Genomic DNA, 24447 nt, shown 5'->3' with positions numbered 1-24447 from the left:
TGGTGCAGATTATGTCGGAGTTGTTATACATGTAAATACCCAGGATTCCATAGAAACATACGTGTTCCCTAAATAATGTTACAATACAAGACGGTTGTCGTGACATGGCGAGGCATGTTTGACGTATGTCTGCTCTGGCTGATAACACAGGTAAGGTAACACACTGAGTTGTAGCTTGTGTACATATAAGTGTTATATATACTAGTTGTTTAATGTTGTTTTACCTACTCCTTCATATTGTGATAGTATTCACACAACACAGGTGATGAGATACTTTTGCCACCAGGTGGCGGTGTAATTAATAGTATGCTTAGAAACGTTGTGTACAAGGGCGTAACGCTGCTTTCAACATTGTTTACAGCGAGCCAGAGGTGGGTGAGTCCACCAACCGTGGTTGCATTATTAAATATATTCCCTATGCTAAAGCCACTAGCAAAGGGTCATAATAAAGACGATTCTGGGTTCGAATCCCACCAGTGGACCCTGGCATACATGGGACGCAACTCTGCTCGCTGTTCTGAGTTGTGCTCCTTAGCCTTTCGAGGATCCACTGGTCATTGGCTAGACTACTGGCGATACTCTGAGTATGCTACTTGGCCGATGAGCACGTTGCTTGTTGGTTTCAGCAGCGTGGTAAACATCAATCACCCACATTGTGAAGCTGACGCACCTTAATATTACTCAAATACTGAAAAAGCGGCGTTAAACCCAACTCACTCACTCCAATGTGACTGGACACGGGTGTTGTTTTTTTGACAGTTTTCTAACTCATTTACTACAGGCACGAGGCAAGAAGTTAAGTGGAGGTGACCTGCCCCCTATCCCCAACGTCCAACGTCGACCCCTGCCCCCGGCCATCTGGGGTCACTGGACGAATTACGGCCCCTGCTCCAGGACTTGTGGCCGGGGGGTGAAGATGAGGACACGCGACTGTCTGCAGTGGACGGGTGAACGCTACACGGAGACCCACCTCACCGCTTGTGCCGGCAACAACATCGACTACAGACTATGTGAACTTGGGGTAAATCATGATGATACTGCTCAACGATTCAATGCTTAGATTAACTCAACATTCATATATGATAATATATCTCCAAGTGAGTATTGTAAGTGCATGTTTTATCCGTTGTGTATCTTCCAACAACTGCTAAGAAGATATAGTTCTCTAAGAAATTGAAACTTCACGAGATTTCATGAGACTTCGCGAGACGTCCGCTTCAAAATGACTTGATTGACAAATGAAAAGACAAGTATTTTTGTACAGAATTTCCTTCATTGTACCATTTACGTAACACAGGTTGTATATACTCTTTTCATGAGCCACAGAAAGTATACATCATCAATAAAGCAATGGTCAAAACTGCAATACAAACATCTGATATGTGGACTTTCTTCTGAGAAAGAAAACACTTGAAAGTTTCAGCTGAAGGAAAGTTTGACGTGAACCTTCTTCGATGTACGTACAAGCTTAGAAGAGAATGTATTCTTCCAATCATACATATGACATACATACAGGTACACCAGTGTATCAATGTGTTACAGAAGTGTAGCCACGATGAAGACTTCCGAGCCTACCAGTGTCGTATTCTCAGCAAGACCCGTCATGTTGCAGGCCGCATCCACCAATGGATACCCTACGATGGAGGTAACGTTCATTACATTATACATCCTTAAAGAGAAAATCGTGACCACTATTATTATATACAGATTTAAATAAAAAATGCAGAGGGTTTGAGTGATCCTGGCACAGTCAGGCTGGTTAGGCTCATCATCAGCCCAGGGCCCTTACCTCCTCCCTTACCTGCCATGTTTTTCCTGAATCTTGTCAATAACTGTGCCTCACTCGTATCGTAAACCTGCTAATGGGAATCTGGTGGTTACAATGTGTGACCTGTCATGGTTACTGTCATGGACCGATACTCATGCTACCGACCACTGAATGTTTGGGTTAGACTATTGCTAATATTGTTGATATATAACTGGCTGCGGCATAATCCAACCTTCTATCACCCCACAGTTATGTACCCGGGTACCTTGGATCCGTTGCCATGTGTACCAATCACACAGGCAGTAGTTTGTTCGTACATATTACGGAGAAAACGCCACTGCATGATGCGTGTAGGGTTATGTATTACTTCCGGTTAGAGGGCGGTCATGTAGCCGAGTGGTTAAAGCCTTCGCTCATCACGCCGAAGACCCGGGTTCGATTCCCGACATGGGTACAATGTGTGAAGCCCATTTCTGGTGTCCCCCGCCGTGATATTGCTGGAATATTGCTAAAAGCGGCGTAACACCATACTCGCTCACTTCCAGTTACGTAAAAGTGCCTGCCTTACATTACCATGTCGGTATGGGGGAATGTAGAAGGAGACATACCTTCAGGCAATAGGCATAGCACACATGCTGGCGAGATTTCATGTAGGTCTGAGCAGCACGCTGGATACAAATGTTGACATACAACGGCGACGGAAGCATGCTGAGATTGGCTTATCGGCCATTTCAATTACGGCATATGTACATTCTGTGTAATATTTATAGGAAGTAATTATCAACGTTTATCTAAGAGTAATTAGAACCTCGTTTGGCCTTGACCTTGACCTCGACATGTCTTGTACCATATCATATCATATTCTGCTCAAGACTTGTCTGCCATTTTGTCGTTAAAGAATGTGGGACTTTTAAGCAAGAAATGTAAGTTAGTATTAGTTAGTTTGTCATGCAACATCGTGTAGATAAATCCATAGTAAATCAGACGTAATTCAGAGTTATAGTATAACGCTACTCTCGGAAATATTCTAAGTCACCTAACCTGACCTTCCATGGTGGTGTTAATGTGATTTGATACCTAAGTTTGACTTATCAAAATCCAGTATCATCCAAAACATGACTAAACATTGTTTCTTCTCGAGAAAGTGATTATCGTGTAAATCAATACAGTGGTGATGAATGTGTTTACTTCCTATCAGTTATTTTGGACTGATAGTTTGGTTGTTGTTTAACGCCACACTCAGCAATATTACAGCTATATGACGGCGGTCTGTAAATAATCGTGTCTAGACCAGACAGTCCAGTGATTGATATCATGAGTATCGATCCACGCAATTGGGAAACGATGACATGCCTGAACCAAGTCAGCGAGCCTGACCACCCGATCCTGTTAGTCGCCTCTTACGACAAGCATAGTCGTTTGTTACGGTAAGTATGGGCTGCTGAAGACCTATTCTACCTGGATCTTCACGGGTCTACAAGCCAACGAAGGAGGATGTTAATGAATCCCGTGTGTTTATGTAACTTTAGTTCCTGTTGTAGGCAAGCCGTGCGAGCTCAACTGTAAAGCCGTGGGTCGATCATACTACTACAGCTTCGGCACCGTTCAGGACGGGACCCTGTGTCTCAACACCAACAACCACGTGTGTGTCCATGGCCAATGCAAGGTACTCCACTTTATTCCCCAGGGGTAAAACTTATCGGTTCACACAGTTCTGATATTTGCGCTGTGTGCACATATCAATTTACAATAACTCTAGGCAAACAATTGGCTGATTGTGAACCCTGATCTTTACGGGACAACTTTCGCAACATACATTCGTTCATATTTCGCTCACGAGAACACCGTTGTTTACTTACCCTGGGAATGCAAGAAAACAAAGAAAAACAAGCTGATGTAATTCACATTTGTAATGTATTATCAAATGCTGTAATGCTTCAACAGAAAAAATCAATATCAATATCTCAGCTGATTATCTATTTCGCTGAATGAACGTTCGACAGGTCACGTGGTTCAGGATGGTCGTTGAATGAACGTGTCTTTTACAAATCACGTGGTTCAGGATGGTCGTTGAATGAACGTGTTTTTTACATGTCACATGGTTCAGGATGGTCGATGAATAGACGTGTTTTTTACAAGTCACGTGGTTCAGGATGGTCGATGAATAGACGTGTTTTTTACAAGTCACGTGGTTCAGGATGGTCGTTGAATGAACGTGTTTTTTACATGTCACATGGTTTAGGATGGTCGATGAATAGACGTGTTTTTTACAAGTCACGTGGTTCAGGATGGTCGATGAATAGACGTGTTTTTTACAAGTCACGTGGTTCAGGATGGTCGATGAGTGGACGTGTTTTTTACAAGTCACATGGTCCAGGATGGTTGATGAGTGGACGTGTTTTTTACAAGTCACGTGGTTCAGGATGGTCGATGAATGAACGTGTTTTGTACAAGACTCGTGGTTTAGGATGATCGATGAATGAACGTGTTTTTTACAAGTATGGTGGTTTAGGATGATCGATAAATGAACGGGGAACTATTGTTTCCAGCGCCATGGCAACACTGACTTCCGCTGTGGTTTAGTTAACAAACGTCGTAACCTTGACCTTTCTCTCAGTTACTGTATAGGCGGTACTGTATAGACGGTACTGTATAGACGGTACTGAAGCTGTTTGTTTTTGGTGTTTATTATTTACATCTGTGGTAATCAACGGAATATTGAGAAATGTTCAATTTGATATCAGGTTAATGACCCTCGTGAAATAATTTTCAGTTTGCCCTCGGTAAACCGCTTTAAATCCTGGTAAACTTCAGTCAAACTGAAAATTATTTCACTCTGGCCAAACACTTGATTTAAAAATTGACTTTTTTTCACTTTATGTGAGTTCATTGAAGTATGATCCTCCATATAGTGATTGCCAAACTGTATGAAGGTCGGAGCTTGCGCGGAAGTAGTTGAAGTAGTCCATCAGTGTTTACGTCATTTCAAGATCACAGTGTTGTGAAATACATATGAACGTCACATTGTGTCGTCCATACACTTATGAACGTCAGTTTCGCCGCCATGTGACCGACCGACCGATGTGGGAAAGCCGTATATTGTGTAAACTTCACATTGAAAATTCATAATAAACTGAAGCTCGTGTAATGTCCTATAACCATCTCACAATACTAGTCATGTAGTAATACGCCAACAGTGACTGTGGTATCATTATTTTTAATCAAACGAACTCAAAATTTCGATTTATTTATTTATTTCAGTATCAATTTAAGGCAATGCTTTAAGATGTCGTTTAGAAATACCACGCACCTGGGTGCTGTGTTTATGTGATCAAATGTCGACAAACATAATACACGTTATCTACACAATTTGTTTTTTCATTTTCATCCAACTTTCATTAAAACAGGATATTTTAATAAACCGATACAACACAGATAAGACATCAAATTGCATTCTATTGGAAATGCTTGGTAAACGACCAGTATTGTCCTATGATACTGTGATACCCTGTGTTTTGATGTTATATCATTTTCTATATATGTCAGTTGATTGGCTGCGATGATCACGTGGGCGGCGGGACCCGGATGGACATGTGCGGCGTGTGCAACGGAAAGAATGACACCTGTTCTTTCATCAAGTCCACATACAGAACTGAGCTGCCCACTGGCAGGGGCAGTAAGATATTTAGATTGATCTGATCAACTCTGACAAACTTGTGAAAGATTCTTAAAATATTCTTAATATACTTCTTAACTTTTCTTAACCTTGTCTTTGCATGTGTTTGTGATGGGTACCATTGCGGAACAGGATCCGCTTACCTTTACGCGAAAACCTGATACCATTACTATTTGAACACATTATTATGATATGATTGGCATCGTACCGTGGAATGTAATTTTAGCAGATATTTCTTGTGACGAAGGAAATGGTTTCGTCGCTTTTAATTGAATTAACGAATTCTACACGTGTGTAAGATGATGGCCCGGTGTAATAGCCATGATGCTCAAAAGCTATAACTGCGCATTACATATCACATGTTGGTCGTTATATGGCTGAAATGATGCCGATATGACGTTAAATTTTAACTCACTCTCAAATGTGGTATCTTCAGGGTTCACAATATCATTCTCAGAAGAAGTTGAAAAATGTTTTGGAGCATAACATCAGGAAGACTACACAAAGATAGTATATAGACATCCTTGTTATATCTTCGTATCCGGTTTTCAACATTCTGAAATTATTTTGTTTATCATTCGAACAGTACACGAGTAATCTTTTCACACAAGACTTGTGTCTGAAGAGAAAAAGAAAACGGTTGTATACATTTATCAAAGACAGGTCTCCTATACAAATTAATGTAGTATGGTATCGTTCTATTTTAGTTATTTCAACAAACAATGTCCTGCTTTGTGAAATCTGACGAGGAAACTCCACCGATAAAATAGTGTTGGAAGCTGCACTGTTATCATAGGTTTAATGTATTTCTCGCGATAACCTCCACTCGGCGGGGTCAGAGGTCAGGTCAGGCGTCCCTGTAAATCGTGAAAATCCGTTAAATCACGAGGGAAAGTTATGTTGTCGTTGTGGTAACGGTGGAAACGCGTTGTTCTTGGCGATAAGGCGGATGTTGTTCATTGCAACGTAAAATCGGTCTCGAAGTGTATGGGACAGGCCACCTCCTATGCCCTCAGATAAATCGACGGACCTTAAACCGCCAGTTACAGCCTTTCAGCACCCAAATCGGCTTCACACTTTATGTTCTAAACATTACATTCCTCTGCCACATACAATTATGGATAAGGGGTCATGTGGCCCTCTGCCTCTCAGCTGGGGACTGCGGACAATTCTCAGGTCCATTATAGCATAACATAATGAAATCTCCTAAATACACAATTCTTTCTTTCTGTTTGTTGGCTTGAGTAAATGTATCACTATAACAAGTGTACGTATGGAAACAATTGAAATATAACTAAACAGATCTCACTTCTAAATTATGTCTATGTATTATTTACATTATGGTGTATGATGACAAATGATAAAAACAGTTTCTTCAGCAAAACCAATGGCACATAAACAAATGTGTATCAAAAGGAAATTATGCCCTGGCTCAGAATAGTCAGTGTTAGCAGGCAATACGAAATCAGTAGATAGATACATAGATAGATAGATAGATAGATACATAGATACATAGATACATAGATAGATAGATATCAGGGCCAAATATCACAATAAAAATCATACAAATATGTTAGATAGATAGATAGGTAGATAGATTTCACAGCCAAATATCACAATAAAAATCAAACAAATATGTTTAGAAGCTGACTACAAACTACTTGTATACCATATTGCAGTTAATTAGTGGTGAATATGTGTTATTGCTGCATATTGTACATATGGTTGCTACGGAACATCAAAGTACAACAGGTTTGTGGGCTACAAATTTGATAATAATGAAACTGCATAACTGCATAATACGATTATATTCAGTCAACCTGCATATACTAATCAAATAACTTATATACTTTAATCACGAAATAATGTTCCTTGTAACCATGTCAGTTTATAGAATAGTTATATGTATTATATATACAATAACAATAAAATGTATTTACAAAACATAAGCATATTCACATGTCATTGAACAGAAGTCAGTGGGTGAATTTGTTTTTACCACAATACAAACGTTCAAACGTTTTCCAGGAAACAAGAAATACTTCTCAGTTAATCCCAAACATCCACGATGGAATACACTTGTTCTATCGTCTGTTGAAACTGCATTTAGTCTAATTCACATAAATGGAAAATCCTGCGGTGCCGTACTATTGTCCACGCTTTAGTTTTCGATAGAATCGTTTCCACAACTCATCCACAAAGTCATATGATTTGCACTTGAGGACCTTTCTCTGATACTCCTTTGTGGGATTTTTTGTAGATCTTCTTGTCTTTATAGAGGAATAGGGTCGGTTGACATGCTCGTTCCAGTCCAAAATAGCGATTCCTGTTTTTATTGTGTACATTGAGTTCCGAAAGTGGACACGTTTATCAACATATGCCAGGATGGTATTGTGGAAACATTCAACGAAATGAGTGTCCGTACAGTGAATATATTTTTCAGGATGTTTGTAGATGTAGAAGGATTTTATTGTTTTCTTTAGAATATTGAGAGCAATGTCATCTCTGATAACTTTCCTCGTAGAAATGTAGTTGACCTGGGTTTTGCACCTTGATGTGCTGTCACAGTGATCATGCTGGTTTTGATAGTGGTTGACAATATTGTCCATATGATCTTTTAATTTCGCAGCAGATCCACCACAGTTTTTCATACCCCAGTAGACAGAGGTTTTTACACCCGAAAGTTTATCAGATAACTCGGGGTGCCATTTTTGACCTAGGGTTTTCTTGGTACCTGAAGTTATTTTCTTCATGGCACTGCCCACTTCCTTTGACGCATGCCAGGTATCATAGGAGTCTATGACACCTGCATGGTTATCTGCAACATACTTGCTGACGGATGCATTTCTGTCATGGGCATGGATGTTAACTTTCACATTCTTTGATTCCAGATCTTCATATATTGCCCTGGTCCCATACACTTCATGTTTCTGAGGGCATATTTCCTGCTCTTTAGTTACATGTTTGTAACTGACTACCTTGTGTGTTTTGGGACCTATGGCTGTCACGTCACAGTGGTAGCTGTTTCGACGACAGCCATGCCGTGCATCAGTCATTATATCAACTTTTTTTTCACCATTAATGATAACTGTTTCTTCATCAAGGGCCTGTTTTATCTTTTCATCTCGAAGTTGTTCAACAGTTTCTTCATACACAGGAACGCTCCTTGCCATTAATCGTTTTGCTGGAGATCCGATATTGGCAAATTGGCAGAACCGTTCATATTGTACAGGGAGCATGCCACTGCACATATATGCATGGATGAGATGATAGTTCAGCCAATAGTCATGAGCTAGCGTAGGTGAAGAATGCCAAAACAGGAAAGCATGTGATGATTTTAAAACTGGTTGAAGAATAAGCCTCCCTGTATGTCCAACTCGCTCGAATTCAGTTGGTTCCAGTGGTCCATGAACTTGTGATAAACGAACTAATTCAAACAACTGTGTTTTGGTACACACGAACAGTTCTTTATCTTCACATTTGTCTGCCACTGTTGAATGATCTTTTTCTTGTTTCTTCATGGTTTCTTGTGACAAATAGTTATCAAGCAAAGTATTCATCACAAATGCCATACCTTTACCAGGAAATATTTTCTTGACTTGTTGCAACTTTGTCTCAAATGAAAGTTTTTCTGCTTCTGTGTCAAATGCCACGTCAAAGCTCTTCCTTGCCTTTCTCTTGTACTCATATATTTTCACACTGCCATCACTAAGCCTCTTCTTGCTTTTTCCAGTCTGAGTATTAGTGATGTCGGTCAGCGCTTCCATGATAAATTTGATTGCTGAACTTTCATTAACAGACAACTATGTAATGGAAATAAGACATGTGCTCAGAATGGAATCTACTTCAAATTTGCCAGATAAACTGAAACAACCAATGAGAGATGGGTTCGGGCGAGTGATTCACTTATGACTCATTATGTGACCAATCAGCAGCAACCTGGTAAGAGGCTTGACCCAGAACAAATTTGAAGATTATGCCGCCAAAAACTGCTGAAGGTAATATTGCCAAACTCTGGTTGACGAAATTGTTATACAAACACCATATTCAACTGTCAGGACACCATGAGTGGAAAAAAATATAAGTTATCTCTAATCATCAATGAAGAGGACAAAGAAGCCATGGAAGAATTCATGCGCCAAATGAATATAGAAATCTGTATCCAAGGTAAGCGTAGCATCCCTTATTGTTTCAAGTAACATAAAACATATACCTTAAATGGTTTTAAATTCATGACCAAATGTCTGGAAGAGTATAATTCACATAATTATTCATACTTAATCTATACCTAATCCATTATAAGCACTTGTTAGTCAGGCATGTTTTATTGATTATAGAATGTGAGGAGGTGCAAGAAAGTTCTAACCAAATTCAAGTGGACTCCCCTATTCCCGAGGGACAGTACATTGCAAATCAGCCAGATCCCGAGGGTGACAATCGAATGGAGGAGGACACATGCCCCTACTGTTTTATTAAACCCTGTGTAGCCACCCACAACGGAACAGCCAGATGGATGGGACAAGGGCGCCCTCCAAGCCCTAATAACTGCACCATCAGAAAGGCTCTCTACTATAAATTCTGGAAAATAATTGACAACTGTAACGGGTGGAGAATACCAGCATATGTTCAAAAGAAGATGAGACTGGGTGATGGGGAGCATGTTGTCTTCCATCACAGACAAATAATGCCGGAATGTGTGTTGACACTTGTGCGAACAAAATATCCAAATAGGATAAATGAGCCATATATGGGACACAAGTGGTGGTGAACTGACTTTGTTATTTTTCTCTTTGTATATATATATATATATATATATATATATATATATATATCTATATATATATATATATATATATATATATATATATATATATATATATATATATATATATATATATATATGAACATTTATATTCTTTCTAAAACTGCAATTAATTTCTTTAGGGAAAATTAAAATTCTGTAAAGTATAAAACAGTAAAGAAACTCTTGGCATCATGTAGCTAACTATGGCAATACAGTATCCTTATCAGACAAGTGATTGTGTTTTGTTTACATAAAGAGTGTAATTGCCCCTACGAGGTCAAATGTGTGACTTGTGCTGTGTCTCAAAGATGACAGGCCTTCCGTTCCCTCCTGGAGGAAAAAGTGGCGGTTTAAGTGCAGCCTGACAAACGAGTAAATCTGTTTTCGTCAGCTAAATGTCTGTTATGTTTGACACTTATTTTCATTTCCCCATCAACCATAATTTAATGAAGATGGACTTGACTGATGGAACATGACTTGCTCCATAGTCGTACCTTCACCGAAACATCGTATTGAAAGAGATTCAATAAAAATGTTTAAATCCATGTCAACTCTATCTTTGTAGATACTGAATCTTTCAAGATGCCATTTAAACATGTGATAATTTCATATCATTTTGTTCCTGTCCTATCTTACTATTTTCTTTCGTATTTCTATCACTGACTTTGAATAAAAAGGTTCAATAGATAGTGGCGCAACGATGGATGACGTATCATAGATAGTTAGGGTTATGGCCATAACATACACTTGAAGACACAGATACCTATACCGATAGTACACACTCAGTGTGCAAGTAATGGATTAAATTGTTACTCACACTTACGTAAATTGATACAAATATTTCACACTTTAATCAGTTGTCAGTTGTATGTCAGACAGTTTATGTGCGACTTGTTCAACAACAAGACTTGAATAGGAAATCACTTGGACAAAGTGTAATAAAAAATAATTTCAAAACTTTTTTTTCAGTATAAAGAGAACAATGAAAAACAGATATCCATAACAGAGGAATACTAGGTTTATACCTCCTCCTAACTTTCGATCCATAGTCGCCCTAGTTGCACCTAGTTTGAGGTCGGACTTATTCGTTTAGCATCACATGGAGAGATTATCATGTGACTTGACACCACAGTGGCAGACTCGCGAGAAACATGACACCCTAGGGGCAGAATCCCAAGAAACATGACACCCTAGGGGCTGACTCGCGAGAAACATGACACCCTTGGGGCAAACTCGCGAGAAACATGACACCTTTCTGGCAGACTCGCGAGAAACATGACACCTTTCGGGCAGAATCGCAAGAAACATGACACCTTTCAGGCAAACTCGCGAGAAACATGACACCCTAGGGGCTGACTCGCGAGAAACATGACACCCTAGGGGCAGAATCGCGAGAAACATGACACCCTTTCGACAGACTCGCGAGAAACATGACACCTTTCGGGCAGAATCGCGAGAAACATGACACCCTTTCGGGCAGAATCGCGAGAAACATGACACCCTTTCGGCTGACTCGCGAGAAACATGACACCCTTTCGGCTGACTCGCGAGAAACATGACACCTTTCGGGCAGACTCGCGAGAAACATGACACCCTCGGGGCAGAATCGCGAGAAACATGACACCCTTTCGACAGACTCGCGAGAAACATGACACCGTAGGGGCTGACTCGCGAGAAACGTGACACCCTTTGGGCAGAATCGCGAGAAACATGACACCCTTTCGGGCAGACTCGCGAGAAACATGACACCCTTTCGGGCAGAATCGCGAGAAACATGACACCCTAGGGGCAGACTCGCGAGAAACATGACACCCTGGCGGCAGACTCGCGAGAAACATGACACCCTAGGGGCAGAATCGCGAGAAACATGACACCTTTCGGGCAGACTCGCGAGAAACATGACACCCTAGGGGCTGACTCGCGAGAAACATGACACCCTAGGGGCAGAATCGCGAGAAACATGACACCCTTTCGGGCAGACTCGTGAGAAACATGACACCCTAGGGGCAGACTCCCGAGAAACATGACACCTTTCAGGCAGACTCGCGTGAAACATGACACCCTTGGGGCAGAATCGCAAAAAACATGACACCTTTCGGGCAGACTCGCGAGAAACATGACACCCTAGGGGCTGACTTGCGAGAAACATGACACCCTAGGGGCAGAATCGCGAGAAACATGACACCCTTTCGGCAGACTCGCGAGAAACATGACACCCTAGGGGCAGAATCGCAAGAAACATGACACCCTTGCTGGCAGACTCGTTAGAAACATGACATCCTAGGGGCAGACTCGCGAGACACATGACACCCTAGGGGCTGACTCGCGAGAAACATGACACCCTAGGGGCAGAATCGCGAGAAACGTGACACCCTTTCGGGCAGACTCGTGAGAAACATGACACCCTTGGGGCTAACCCCCGAGAAACATGACACCTTTCGGGCAGACTCGCGTGAAACATGACACCTTTCGGGCAGACTCGCGAGAAACGTGACACCCTAGGGGCTGACTCGCGAGAAACATGACACCGTAGGGGCATAGTCGCGAGAAATATGACACCAAAGAGGCTCTCGCGAGAGACAAGACACCCTAGGGGCTGACTCGCGAGAAACATGACACCCTAGGGGCTGACTCGCGAGAAACATGATACCCTAGGGGCAGACTCGCGAGAAACATGATACCCTAGGGGCTGACTCGCAAGAAACATGACACCCTAGGAGCTGACTCGCGAGAAACGTGAACCCTAGGGGCTGACTCGCGAGAAACATGACACCGTAGGGGCATAGTCGCGAGAAATATGACACACTAGGGACAGACTCGCTAGATACATGACACCCTAGGGGCAGGCTCGCGAGAAACATGACACCATAGGTCACCCCCCGTTTATAAAGACCACCCACTGTATATGATTTCCTTGTTGCAGAGCACCGGGGTTACAACGAGGTAGTAACCATCCCACGGGGATCAACTCACTTCAGCGTGAAGGAGTCCAGTCGCAACCACCTAGGTAGAGTAGCCCTTATGTCCTACAGCATGGATACGGTGACACAGCTACCATCTGGAGTAGCTCAATGTCCTACAGCTTGTATATGGTGACAGCTACCATCTAGAGTAGCCCAATGTCCTACACCTTGGATACGGTGACACAGCTACCATCTATAGTAGCCCAATGTCCTACAGCTTGTATATGGTGACAGCTACCATCTAGAGAAGCCCAATGTCCTACAGCTTGTATATGGTGACAGCTACCTCCTGGAGTGAGTAGCCCAATGTCCTACAGCCTGTATATGGTGACAGCTACCATCTAGTGAAGCCCAATGTCCTACAGCCTGTATATGGTGACACAGCTACCATCTGGAGTAGCCCAATGTCCTACAGTTTGTATATGGTGACAGCTACCATCTAGTGAAGCCCAATGTCCTACAGCCTGTATATGGTGACAGCTACCATCTGGAGTAACCCAATGTCCTACAGCTTGTATATGGTGACAGCTACCATCTGGAGTGAGTAGCCCAATGTCCTACAGCTTGTATATGGTGACAGCTACCATCTAGTGAAGCCCAATGTCCTACAGCCTGTATATGGTGACACAGCTACCATCGGGAGTAGCCCAATGTCCTACAGTTTGTATATGGTGACAGCTACCATCTAGTGAAGCCCAATGTCCTACAGCCTGTATATGGTGACACAGCTACCATCTGGAGTAGCCCAATGTCCTACAGCTTGTATATGGTGACAGCTACCATCTAGAGAAGCCCAATGTCCTACAGCCTGTATATGGTGACAGCTACCATCTAGAGAAGCCCAATGTCCTACAGCCTGTATACGGTGACACAGCTACCATCTGGAGTAGCCCAATGTCCTACAGCCTGTATATGGTGACACGGCTACCATCTGGAGTAGCCCAATGTCCTACAGCTTGTATATGGTGACACAGCTACCATCTGGAGTAGCCCAATGTCCTACAGCTTGTATATGGTGACAGCTACCATCTAGTGAAGCCCAATGTCCTACAGCCTGTATATGGTGACAGCTACCATCTAGAGAAGCCCAATGTCCTACAGCTTGTATATGGTGACACAGCTACCATCTGGAGTAGCCCAATGTCCTACAGCTTGTATATGGTGACAGCTACCATCTAGTGAAGCCCAATGTCCTACAGCCTGTATATGGTGACAGCTACCATCTAGAGAAGCCCAATGTCCTACAGCCTGTATATGGTGACACAGCTACCATCTGGAGTAGCCCAATGTCCTACAGCCTGTATATGGTGACACGGCTACCATCTGGAGTAGCCCAATGTCCTACAGCCTGTATATGGTGACACAGCTACCATCTGGAGTAGCCCAATGTCCTACAGTTTGTATATGGTGACAGCTACCATCTAGAGAAGCCCAATGTCCTACAGCCTGTATATGGTGACAGCTACCATCTGGAGTAACACAATGTCCTACAGCTTGTATATGGTGACAGCTACCATCTAGAGAAGCCCAATGTCCTACAGCTTGTATATGGTGACAGCTACCATCTGGAGTGAGTAGCCCAATGTCCTACAGCTTGTATATGGTGACAGCTACCATCTAGTGAAGCCCAATGTCCTACAGCCTGTATATGGTGACACAGCTACCATCGGGAGTAGCCCAATGTCCTACAGTTTGTATATGGTGACAGCTACCATCTAGTGAAGCCCAATGTCCTACAGCTTGTATATGGTGACAGCTACCATCTGGAGTAGCCCAATGTCCTACAGCTTGTATATGGTGACAGCTACCATCTAGAGAAGCCCAATGTCCTACAGCCTGTATATGGTGACACAGCTACCATCTGGAGTAGCCCAATGTCCTACAGCTTGTATATGGTGACACAGCTACCATCTAGTGAAGCCCAATGTCCTACAGCCTGTATATGGTGACAGCTACCATCTAGAGAAGACCAATGTCCTACAGCTTGTATATGGTGACACAGCTACCATCTGGAGTAGCCCAATGTCCTACAGCTTGTATATGGTGACAGCTACCATCTAGTGAAGCCCAATGTCCTACAGCCTGTATATGGTGACAGCTACCATCTAGAGAAGCCCAATGTCCTACAGCCTGTATATGGTGACACAGCTACCATCTGGAGTAGCCCAATGTCCTACAGCCTGTATATGGTGACACGGCTACCATCTGGAGTAGCCCAATGTCCTACAGCTTGTATATGGTGACACAGCTACCGTCTAGAGTAGCCCAATGCCCTACAATGTATTCTGTGACACAACTTCAGAGATGCCTTCGTTGTGTACCTATAGCATGTACTTCCGACAACTTCCTGGTTTCAGGACCCCATCCAAATTAACCTTGTAAAGACGTATTTGGGTTTGTCGCCGCTTTGAACAGTATTTCAGTTATCACGGCGTGTCTGCTTGGAACGGGTGGAAAGCCCGGCGTGAACAGTATTTCAGTTATCACGGCGTGTCTGCTTGACATGGGTGGAAAGCTCGGCGTGCCGCTTTGAACAGTATTTCAGTTATCGCGGCGTGTCTGCTTGGCATGGGTGGAAAGCCCGGCGTGAACAGTATTTCAGTTATCGCAGCGTGTCTGCTTGACATGGATGGAAAGCCCGGCGTGCCGCTTTCAGTTAGTTCTCCACGCCAACTCACGATCACCGGATCCTGGGGCGCTTTAGAACGAGTGGACAACTCATGTCATTTCAACCTGCCTTGCTATATCTGGTGTGATGTAGAAAATGTCGTCATCTGCCCATTTTCTTGACTTGACGTTGGCCGTATTTCTTTCCAAGGCCAACTCATTTGTATTCTTTAATGCTATCCCTAGGGCAGGACAAGCTTATAACGAACCCCGAAATTTTACAGTGAGTGAGCTAGGTTTGTTTTGTTATGGTTCTAACAGACATAGAAAAGTAATCGAAGCCGGGATCATAGGTTTCTGACACACCTAAGGAGCGCAACTCTGCACAGTAAATTGCGGCGCCGTAGGCGAGTGGGCCATTAAGTTTACAGTGATACGTGGATGTAGGTTCTTGAATTTTTGCTTACTGTGACTCCTTCTTTGTCTTTGTGACAGACACGTGAACACCCCTAAAGCACCCTCCATCGTCTTTGAAAGGGTACACAGACACTATACCATAGGGATGTTTCGATTTAGAAACATCGTTAAATGTGAACACACTTTAAAGTCAACATGACTCAACCGATCGTCGACGTGCCTATAGCTGTGCTAAGGTCACTATCATTGTTTTTATATATTGCAGCGCTTATGAATTCAAAGAACAACTTCGTACTGAACGGCCACTACACCATCGCCAGCCCAGGCATCTACTCCATTGGCGGCACAGTGGTGACCTACGACCGAGTCAACACTGGGTACGAGGCTCTACAGGGAGACGGGCCCACATCAGAGGACTTACACGTTATGGTGAATATTTGTGATGTCCAGTTTGTGAGTAGGTGCGTCCGGTTTAACACTGTCAGAATTATTGTAACAATCACGATGTGTCAGCTTTGTGTCAGAAAGCTCAACATGACGAAGGTAAGGGGTAACACACTGTCTGACGGAATATGAACAGGCTGAAGCACTGTCTGACGGCATATGAACATGCTAACGCACTGTCTGACGGGTTATGAACATGAAACGCACTGTCTGACGGAATATGAACCCGCTAACGCACTGTCTGACGGACTATGAACGGGCAAACGCACTGTCTGACGGGATTTAAACAGGCGAACGCACTGTCTAACGGGTTATGAACAGGAAAACGCACTGTCTGGCGGAATATTAACGGGCTAAAGCACTGTCTGACGGGTTATGAGCAGGCTAACACACTGTCTGACGGGTTATGAACAGGCTGACGCACTGTCTGACGTGCTATGAACAGGCTAACGCACTGTCTGACGGCTTATGAACAGGCTGACGTACTGTCTGACGGGCTATGAACAGGCTAAAGCACTGTCTGACGGAATATGAAGAGGCTAAAGCACTGTCTGACGGAATATGAAGAGGCTAAAGCACTGTCTGACGGGTTATAAACAGGCTGACGCACTGTCTGACATGCTATGAACAGGCTAACGCACTGTCTGGCGGGATATGAACAGGCTAACGCACTGTCTGACGGAATATGAACAGGCTAACGCACTGTCTGTCTTATGGGGATATGATCACGCTAACGCCCTGTCTTAGGGGTATGTGAACAGGCTGACACAATGGGGTTTCGCCATTAGACACGTGCACTTTGGTGAGACCAGTGAGCACGGTAAGACCATGCGAAATCTGGGATATCAGGCAAGTGATAAGGGACGCAACTCTGCATAGCAAGTTGAACGCCGCTTCAGAGCACGAGACGCCCGGTTACCCGTGTAATGTCGACAAACTCTGTACAAGTAATGACATCGATTAGATTAGTTTGTATTGTAGTGTTTATATTTTTAGAGCGTTTGAGAATAAACTTTGATAGTTTGTCTTTATATGTCTTGACCTGTATTAAATCTCTTTTCAATAGTTACAATTTCCTGACTTGCTCGAAAACGAGCGTCAATAGCATTATATTTTCAGAATAGTGAGTGACTTTAGTAACGTCAAGCAGATCAGTATTTCGACGATGAGTCTCAGACGTTTTCCACTTTGGTGTAACCCACGATCACGGGTATGGTGCTAACAATCTAGAAACGTAGTCAGGGTGGTATTGGATTCGAACCATGATAATAGGTTCCTAAAACGCCTAAGGGGCGCAACTCAGCACTACCACCTCTTTTAGGAACGAGCCATCCATGCAACAAATGTTAAAATTTGCGATAACACTTTCTTAGTAAAGTAGAGATTCTAGTACCTTTTGGGGTTGGGTCCCAGCTATGTGTGTTCACAATTTACACTTGTCAGAGGGGTACACAAAGTACGTGATCTAGACAACCAGTTATCATATTTTCATTGTGTGGAAGCCTGGGTGGCTGAGTGGGTTAGATCGCTGACTTTGTTGCCTCATTCTGACAGTGTGGGTTCGAATCCTGGATGGGATTCAACCCAAAAAGGTACTATAATCTGGACTTTACTAAGAAAGCGTTATCCAAAGTATAACATTTGTTATATTTGACTACTTTCTAAGTGGCATTGTGTTCAGATATATCCAGGTGTTAACATCCGCGGTGCCCAGATTCACCACCCGTGTATCTTTCATCTCCCAGTTGATGTACAGAGAACAGAACCGAGGGGTTAACTACGAGTTCTGGGTTCCTGGAATACCGTCTCTAGAACTCCTTAACATGACGTTCTTGAGATTCGACAACGCCATCCCTGTGGACGCAGTGACTGACGTGGAGACGACGACGACGCGCTACACAGTCCCACCAAGTCCCTCCAGGAAGACAACGTTGTCGGACAACCAGATCTGGGACATCGTCATGTCGGAGATGGACAACGGGGTGAAGGTGACGAAGCAGTACGACCTCGGCAACGGGGGAAGAGTGACGAAACAATACCACGGCGACAGGATTCAGAGAACACATGGTAAAACTTTGGATAAACGGAAGAATGCTACAAAAGAAAAAGTGAGGCAGGATCGACTGGCGAGGAAGAAGTTGAAGAAGAAGAGTAAGAAGAAGAAGAGGAAGTTTCTGAGCAAAAGTGAGTGTTGTCGGGTTATAATCTCTGAGGTGGAGTGTAGGTGAAGTGGGGTTAATGGTCGCGTTCAATATTATATAGTGACGCGCTCGCGTGCGTGCGTGTGTATCTGTATATGAGAGTGTGTGATCGTACTAGTCCGGACTGTTGTCGGTTTTATAGTGCTAGCTCACTGTGATAAATTGCTGCAGTTTAACATTGATACCCCACTCCGACACAGTATACTGACCACTCCTTGTTTTTTAGAGCAATATTCTTCTTGTTATGTATAGATCACTGTGCTATGTCATATGCTATAAGAAGAAAGCAGTTGCATAATTATAAACTATATGTGTATGTAAAGCAGGAAAGCAAGCAGTATTGCGTGTTTATCAGCCAGGTGATAGACGTAGACGTTAGACGTTCGCCGAGCGCTTGGGTTCCATGGTCCATGGCAGTGTTGTTTGTCCTTTGTAAAGTTGTAATTTCCTCTTTCCACAACACAGGCCAGTGCCCAACGTGCAAGAAAATCCAGAATCGAAAAAAACAGTTCTGTGCAAGTGATTTTGGTAAGTGCGATATAGGCCTTAAAGCTCAAATAGTGGCAAACATGAACGATTGTAGAGCGAATTACTCAAGATCTGTGATAAAGGATTTCCAGATTTCCATATTGTTCGTTAGTAGTGGGTCTCCGATGTCCCTTGGGAAAGCCCTGATTCGGCGCTGCCTCTTTGATTGAATTCAGGCTGAAACTTCATGCAATGCCTCCATGCTATTGTGATATCAACTGAAGCACTCGTAAAATATACTGCTGCAAAGTCTGGTGTTATGACATTATGATAAATCGCAAAGAACAATACAGAGGGAAGCGTGGTTTATTTCACGATAAACATTGTTCTACGATCTACGTATCATGTCGTATCATTTCTGAAAAATCGATTTCTATTCATGGAGTCATCATTATTAAAATTTGGGTAAATATGTTCAAAGCTTGTAGATTTCATCAACATCCTCAAAGAGACTTAAATGATGTTAATATCTCATAAAAGAAATAAACGACTCGTGCTGGTTGTTTATCGTACAATAAAATACTGCAGGTGTTATTCTCTCTGCAGTGTTTCATTTTACAATGAAACAACGAGCACGAGTCGTTTATTTCTTTTATGAGAGTTGTTTATTTATTAAATATGGTTTTAAAGCATCTTGTTTGGCAGAAAATAATGACTAATTACTCCTAAACGAGAGTCGGCACACTGCGTGGTCTGTCAGTAAGTGAATACATTGAACGCAGATAATGCATATTCTGATTATAAACTTCAGACATTATATCTTATGCACCAGTGTTTAACAGGAACAGATTTAATGTATGTTCAATATGTATATTCCCATGCTGTCTGAGAAGTAAAATTATGCATATTTTTAAGTGAGATTTAAATTTTGTAAGATATTAGAACAACTGAATTTACACAAGTGCTTCGTTTACAACGCCCTCTCGTGTAAAATAATGAAAGCAGCTCAATTTTAGCACCAGATAGATAACTTACACGCTTGATTTTCTGTAATGAATGACGTCAGACGCCGTAGTCAGACAACGATTTGAGAACATCTCTTTATCATCCCAAACTGGCTCCCACAGGAGATATCGCTTGGATGAGATCAAGCGATATCTATACTGTAGATATCGCTGCATTGAAATTAAATCACAATGCTTTGCAGACCATTGTGATGTCACTGGTTACCATGACATCTCAATCAAATTACATCACTAATGGCTCTGCTACTGAAGCTGTTTGCAGTACTTTTTACACTGAAGACAATGCTAATTACTGTCTACAAATTGAAAAAGTTGAAAGAATGATGTTGGATGATAAATAAAATCTCACCCGAATGTCTTTTGATATCAAATATATCAACACTCGTTGATAAAAGTGGCAAAAATCTTCGGCAAGCCTCGGAACTTTTCCACTTTTATCAACTCGTGTTGATATATTTGATATCAAAAGACATTCGGGTGAGATTCTCTATTTCTCATAAGGTCATCGCTAGATGAAACGTGTTTGTGGACACAAACGTGACACTGCTTCACTACAATATATTAATTAACCAGGATCGTTACTGTCTCCCTGTTACCCGTTTCCAGTTAATGTAGAAACGTATCATTTTCGCGAGCTTAAAACGTCGACCAGCACATTGATTAAACAAAGTAGCACTTCGACAATAAGAACTATTGTTCGTTTCAGTAAACACACTGGTGACTAATTTGAACAACATTTAGCGTATGCATTCGTCACATGTGTATGCTTTGTTCCCGATCGAACTATCACGTGGACGAATATAGATTGGTATGACATTGTCAATCAGGTGTTTGTTTACAACACAGTTATTAAATGATTGAAGTCATTGTGACCGGGGCAAAATCATTTTGTATGAAGGCACCAGAGGCAAATGTCTGATAGTGTAACCAGTCATTCTGTGTGAAGGCACCAGAGGCAAATGTCTGATAGTGTAACCAGTAATTCTGGTTATTTCACATTGATATTAATACTCACGTTAGTGTTCATATACGATATTTATTTATCTCAAAGAAAAAAGTCAGAAAATATTATTCATATGAAATTGGATGAAAATCTGTCTTTGTAAACGACGAATACCATCTGTCCATACGGAGTTTCCTTATTGTGTCGTTGTCCTGGGATTTTATTGGGAAAAGAATACTTGTCCCCCAAAATTCATAAGATAATTATACTTCAGACTGTTGGAAAAAGAACTTGCCTGCCACAACAATTACATTGTTGCAATTTGTTTTTCTTAAAAGAATATTTTGGCTCATAATTTAAATTTAAATAATATCTGGTTTTGCAGCTCTGACTGAAAACTATTCTTATTCCCAGAACAAATGCCAGACCCCACCCCGCCCCGTCCGTCCCCAGCCCCATCACACCCCACCCCACCCTGCCCCATCCCGACTCACCTCACCCCGTCCCACCCCTGCCCTATCACACCCCACCCCGCCTCGTCCCACCCCTGCCCCACCCCACCAACCTCACCCCGTCGCACCCCTGCCCCATCCCACCCCACCCCGTCCAACCCCTGCCCCATCCCACCCCACCCCGTCCAACCCCTGCCCCATCCCATCCCACCTAACCCCGTCCCACCATTTGCCCCATCCCACCCACCTCACCCCGTCCCACCCCTGCCCCATCCCACCCCACCCCGTCCAACCCCTGCCCCATCCCATCCCACCTAACCCCGTCCCACCATTTGCCCCATCCCACCCACCTCACCCCGTCCCACCCCTGCCCCATCCCACCCCACCCCGTCCAACCCCTGCCCCATCCCATCCCACCTAACCCCGTCCCACCATTTGCCCCATCCCACCCACCTCACCCCGTCCCACCCCTGCCCCATCCCACCCCACCCCGTCCAACCCCTGCCCCATCCCATCCCACCTCACCCCGTACCACCCCTGCCCCATCCCACCCACCTAACCCCGTCCCACCATTTGCCCCATCCCATCCCACCTCACCCCGTCCCACCCCTGCCTCATCCCACCCACCTAACCCCGTCCCACCATTTGCCCCATCCCACCCACCTCACCCCGTCCCACCCCTGCCCCATCGGACCCAACCATCCCCGTCCCACCCCTGTCCCATCCCACCCAACCATCCCCGTTCAGTCCCTTAAATATGACGAGTCCTTGATTCTGGTTTCAGTGTCCAAAGTGCGAGTGAACGGATTTGAAGTGTTTGGGAACGCTACCCGTTACGACATCAGCATCATGTACACCTACAGGAACATCGTCCCCCTCCTCCACAGGGAGTACATCTGGGTGTACAACATCTGCAAGTGTCCGCGCCTGCGTACTGGGAGAGAGTACATCCTGATGGGGATGATGGAGCATCATGGTCAGAGGGAGATCCGCTTGTCTGTCTCCCCCAACAGCTACGTCAGGAAGTTTTCATTTAAACAAGACATCAGAATGCAGAAATTAAAACGGAAAAGATCAAAATGTAAAAAGAAGAAAAGGGCATTTTAGAGAGTTGTTATGGTTTTAAATAAATGAATACATTATGTTGGCGACAGTTAAACATTTATTGATACATTGACCATTAAATGGCAGTTCTGACATATCATGCGACCTGATGACTATTTCCGTTACCGACAACCAATGGAGTCACCGGAGCCAGTTGCCTTAGGCAACGCAACTCGATTTGAAGAGTTACGCCCCTTAGTTGCTTCAATAGGCTGGTCGTTCAGGGTGGCCCAGTCGTCTGAGGCGCCGCACTTCGCTGTGCAGAGTTGCGTTCCCCTGGACATACCTGAAAATTATGACCGGGGTTCGTTCTGATTATGTTTCTAGGTTTGTCAGCACCATACCCCTGCTCGTGGGTTTCATCAAAGTGGTACACGTCTAAGATCTGCATCACTTCGGGCTTTCCTCCCACATCAAACCGTAATATAACTGGTATACTCATTCAGGCTGTAACGATTCACCATCAGTATTGTAATGCCTTAAGGCACGACTAGGAGGTTAAACCTCGATACAATACGACAAGTAAGGAACACCCACAATTGGAAGGCTGCAATACCGATCAGCTATGACAGATTAACTATGGTCATATGAAACAATCGGGTGTTCTTTAACTTCTTTTGAGTAGTATATCTGGACATGTATTACTGTGTGTACAGTCATTGTAAAATGCTACACTCTGGCTGTTTATACAGGTGCCCGCAATCAGAGGTAATTGTTTTACAAAAGATATTGTACCTGCTTTGGTTGCGCCTTCCCTTGACATTCCCTTGACAATGAGATGGGGAAACGCGGTATGAGACAAGTTTCAACTGGTATCGCATCGCGACCGATTGAGGTGCCACACAACGGGTTTCGTTACAGCCATCGCCATTAGATTAAGCTGACACGCTGATACCCGAAATACCGTTCAAAGCGGCGTTAACTCGTTCAAGAGAAACTATAATCACTAGCATCCAAATCTTCAATGCTATAACTGTGTCCCCGATGTTTGGTGACAGTTTGGACACAACCCCCCATGTTACGTATGATATGAGCATAACTAGTTGCATCTCGTTAACACGATCTCTTTTAGCTCAATGAATCTTCATGGTTCATCAATATCAACTCCATGGTTTTATATCAACGCTCCGCTTACCTTGCACTTCAGATGAAGGGATAGGTGGTGGTTCCCAGGTGTTCCGTGTTAATAAGGTTTATACTGATAATGATATTACACCGTTTATGTCGATATGCTCTCAAACAACCCAGGTAACAGATAATCAGCTCGCCGAGTATCCATCATTATTTATTGTTATACATTTTGTGTACTGATTTGTGTTTTATAGAATTGTGTTTCATTTATGATTATTAAATGAATTTATTATAACTATTTTATGTCATTTTTTGGTTATCTGTTCTAAATCAACATTAGCATCATTGTCTGTTATTAATGCAGGGCACGCTATAAAGGATGAAGCACCAACTGTGACATTGTCTGTTCATAACAGTACACGCTATAAAGGATGTAGCACCATACTGTGACATTGTCTGTTCATAACAGTACACGCTATAAAGGATGAAGCACAAAACTGTGAC

General features: G+C 43.1%; 1 protein-coding gene across 1 annotated transcript in view; it reads left to right on the top strand.

Annotated features, from left to right (window-relative positions):
* The window catches only part of LOC139469895 (ADAMTS-like protein 5), a 47008-nt gene extending 22821 nt beyond the window's left edge, over window positions 1-24187 (top strand). The window contains exons 2-10 of the mRNA XM_071252226.1: window positions 782-1021; window positions 1543-1645; window positions 3310-3434; window positions 5315-5444; window positions 13172-13255; window positions 16501-16664; window positions 18425-18863; window positions 19346-19408; window positions 22553-24187. Coding sequence (XP_071108327.1) covers window positions 782-1021; window positions 1543-1645; window positions 3310-3434; window positions 5315-5444; window positions 13172-13255; window positions 16501-16664; window positions 18425-18863; window positions 19346-19408; window positions 22553-22875 — 1671 coding nt within the window. The 3' untranslated portion in view covers window positions 22876-24187. The remainder of the gene's footprint in view (window positions 1-781; window positions 1022-1542; window positions 1646-3309; window positions 3435-5314; window positions 5445-13171; window positions 13256-16500; window positions 16665-18424; window positions 18864-19345; window positions 19409-22552) is intronic.
* Window positions 24188-24447: the final 260 nt, after the last annotated feature.

This window comes from Haliotis cracherodii, unplaced genomic scaffold, assembly GCF_022045235.1.
Source record: "Haliotis cracherodii isolate W230 unplaced genomic scaffold, xgHalCrac1.p SCAF_1, whole genome shotgun sequence".
Classification (NCBI taxonomy): Eukaryota; Metazoa; Mollusca; class Gastropoda; order Lepetellida; family Haliotidae; genus Haliotis; species Haliotis cracherodii.
This window is presented reverse-complemented; position numbering and strand designations above follow the sequence as displayed.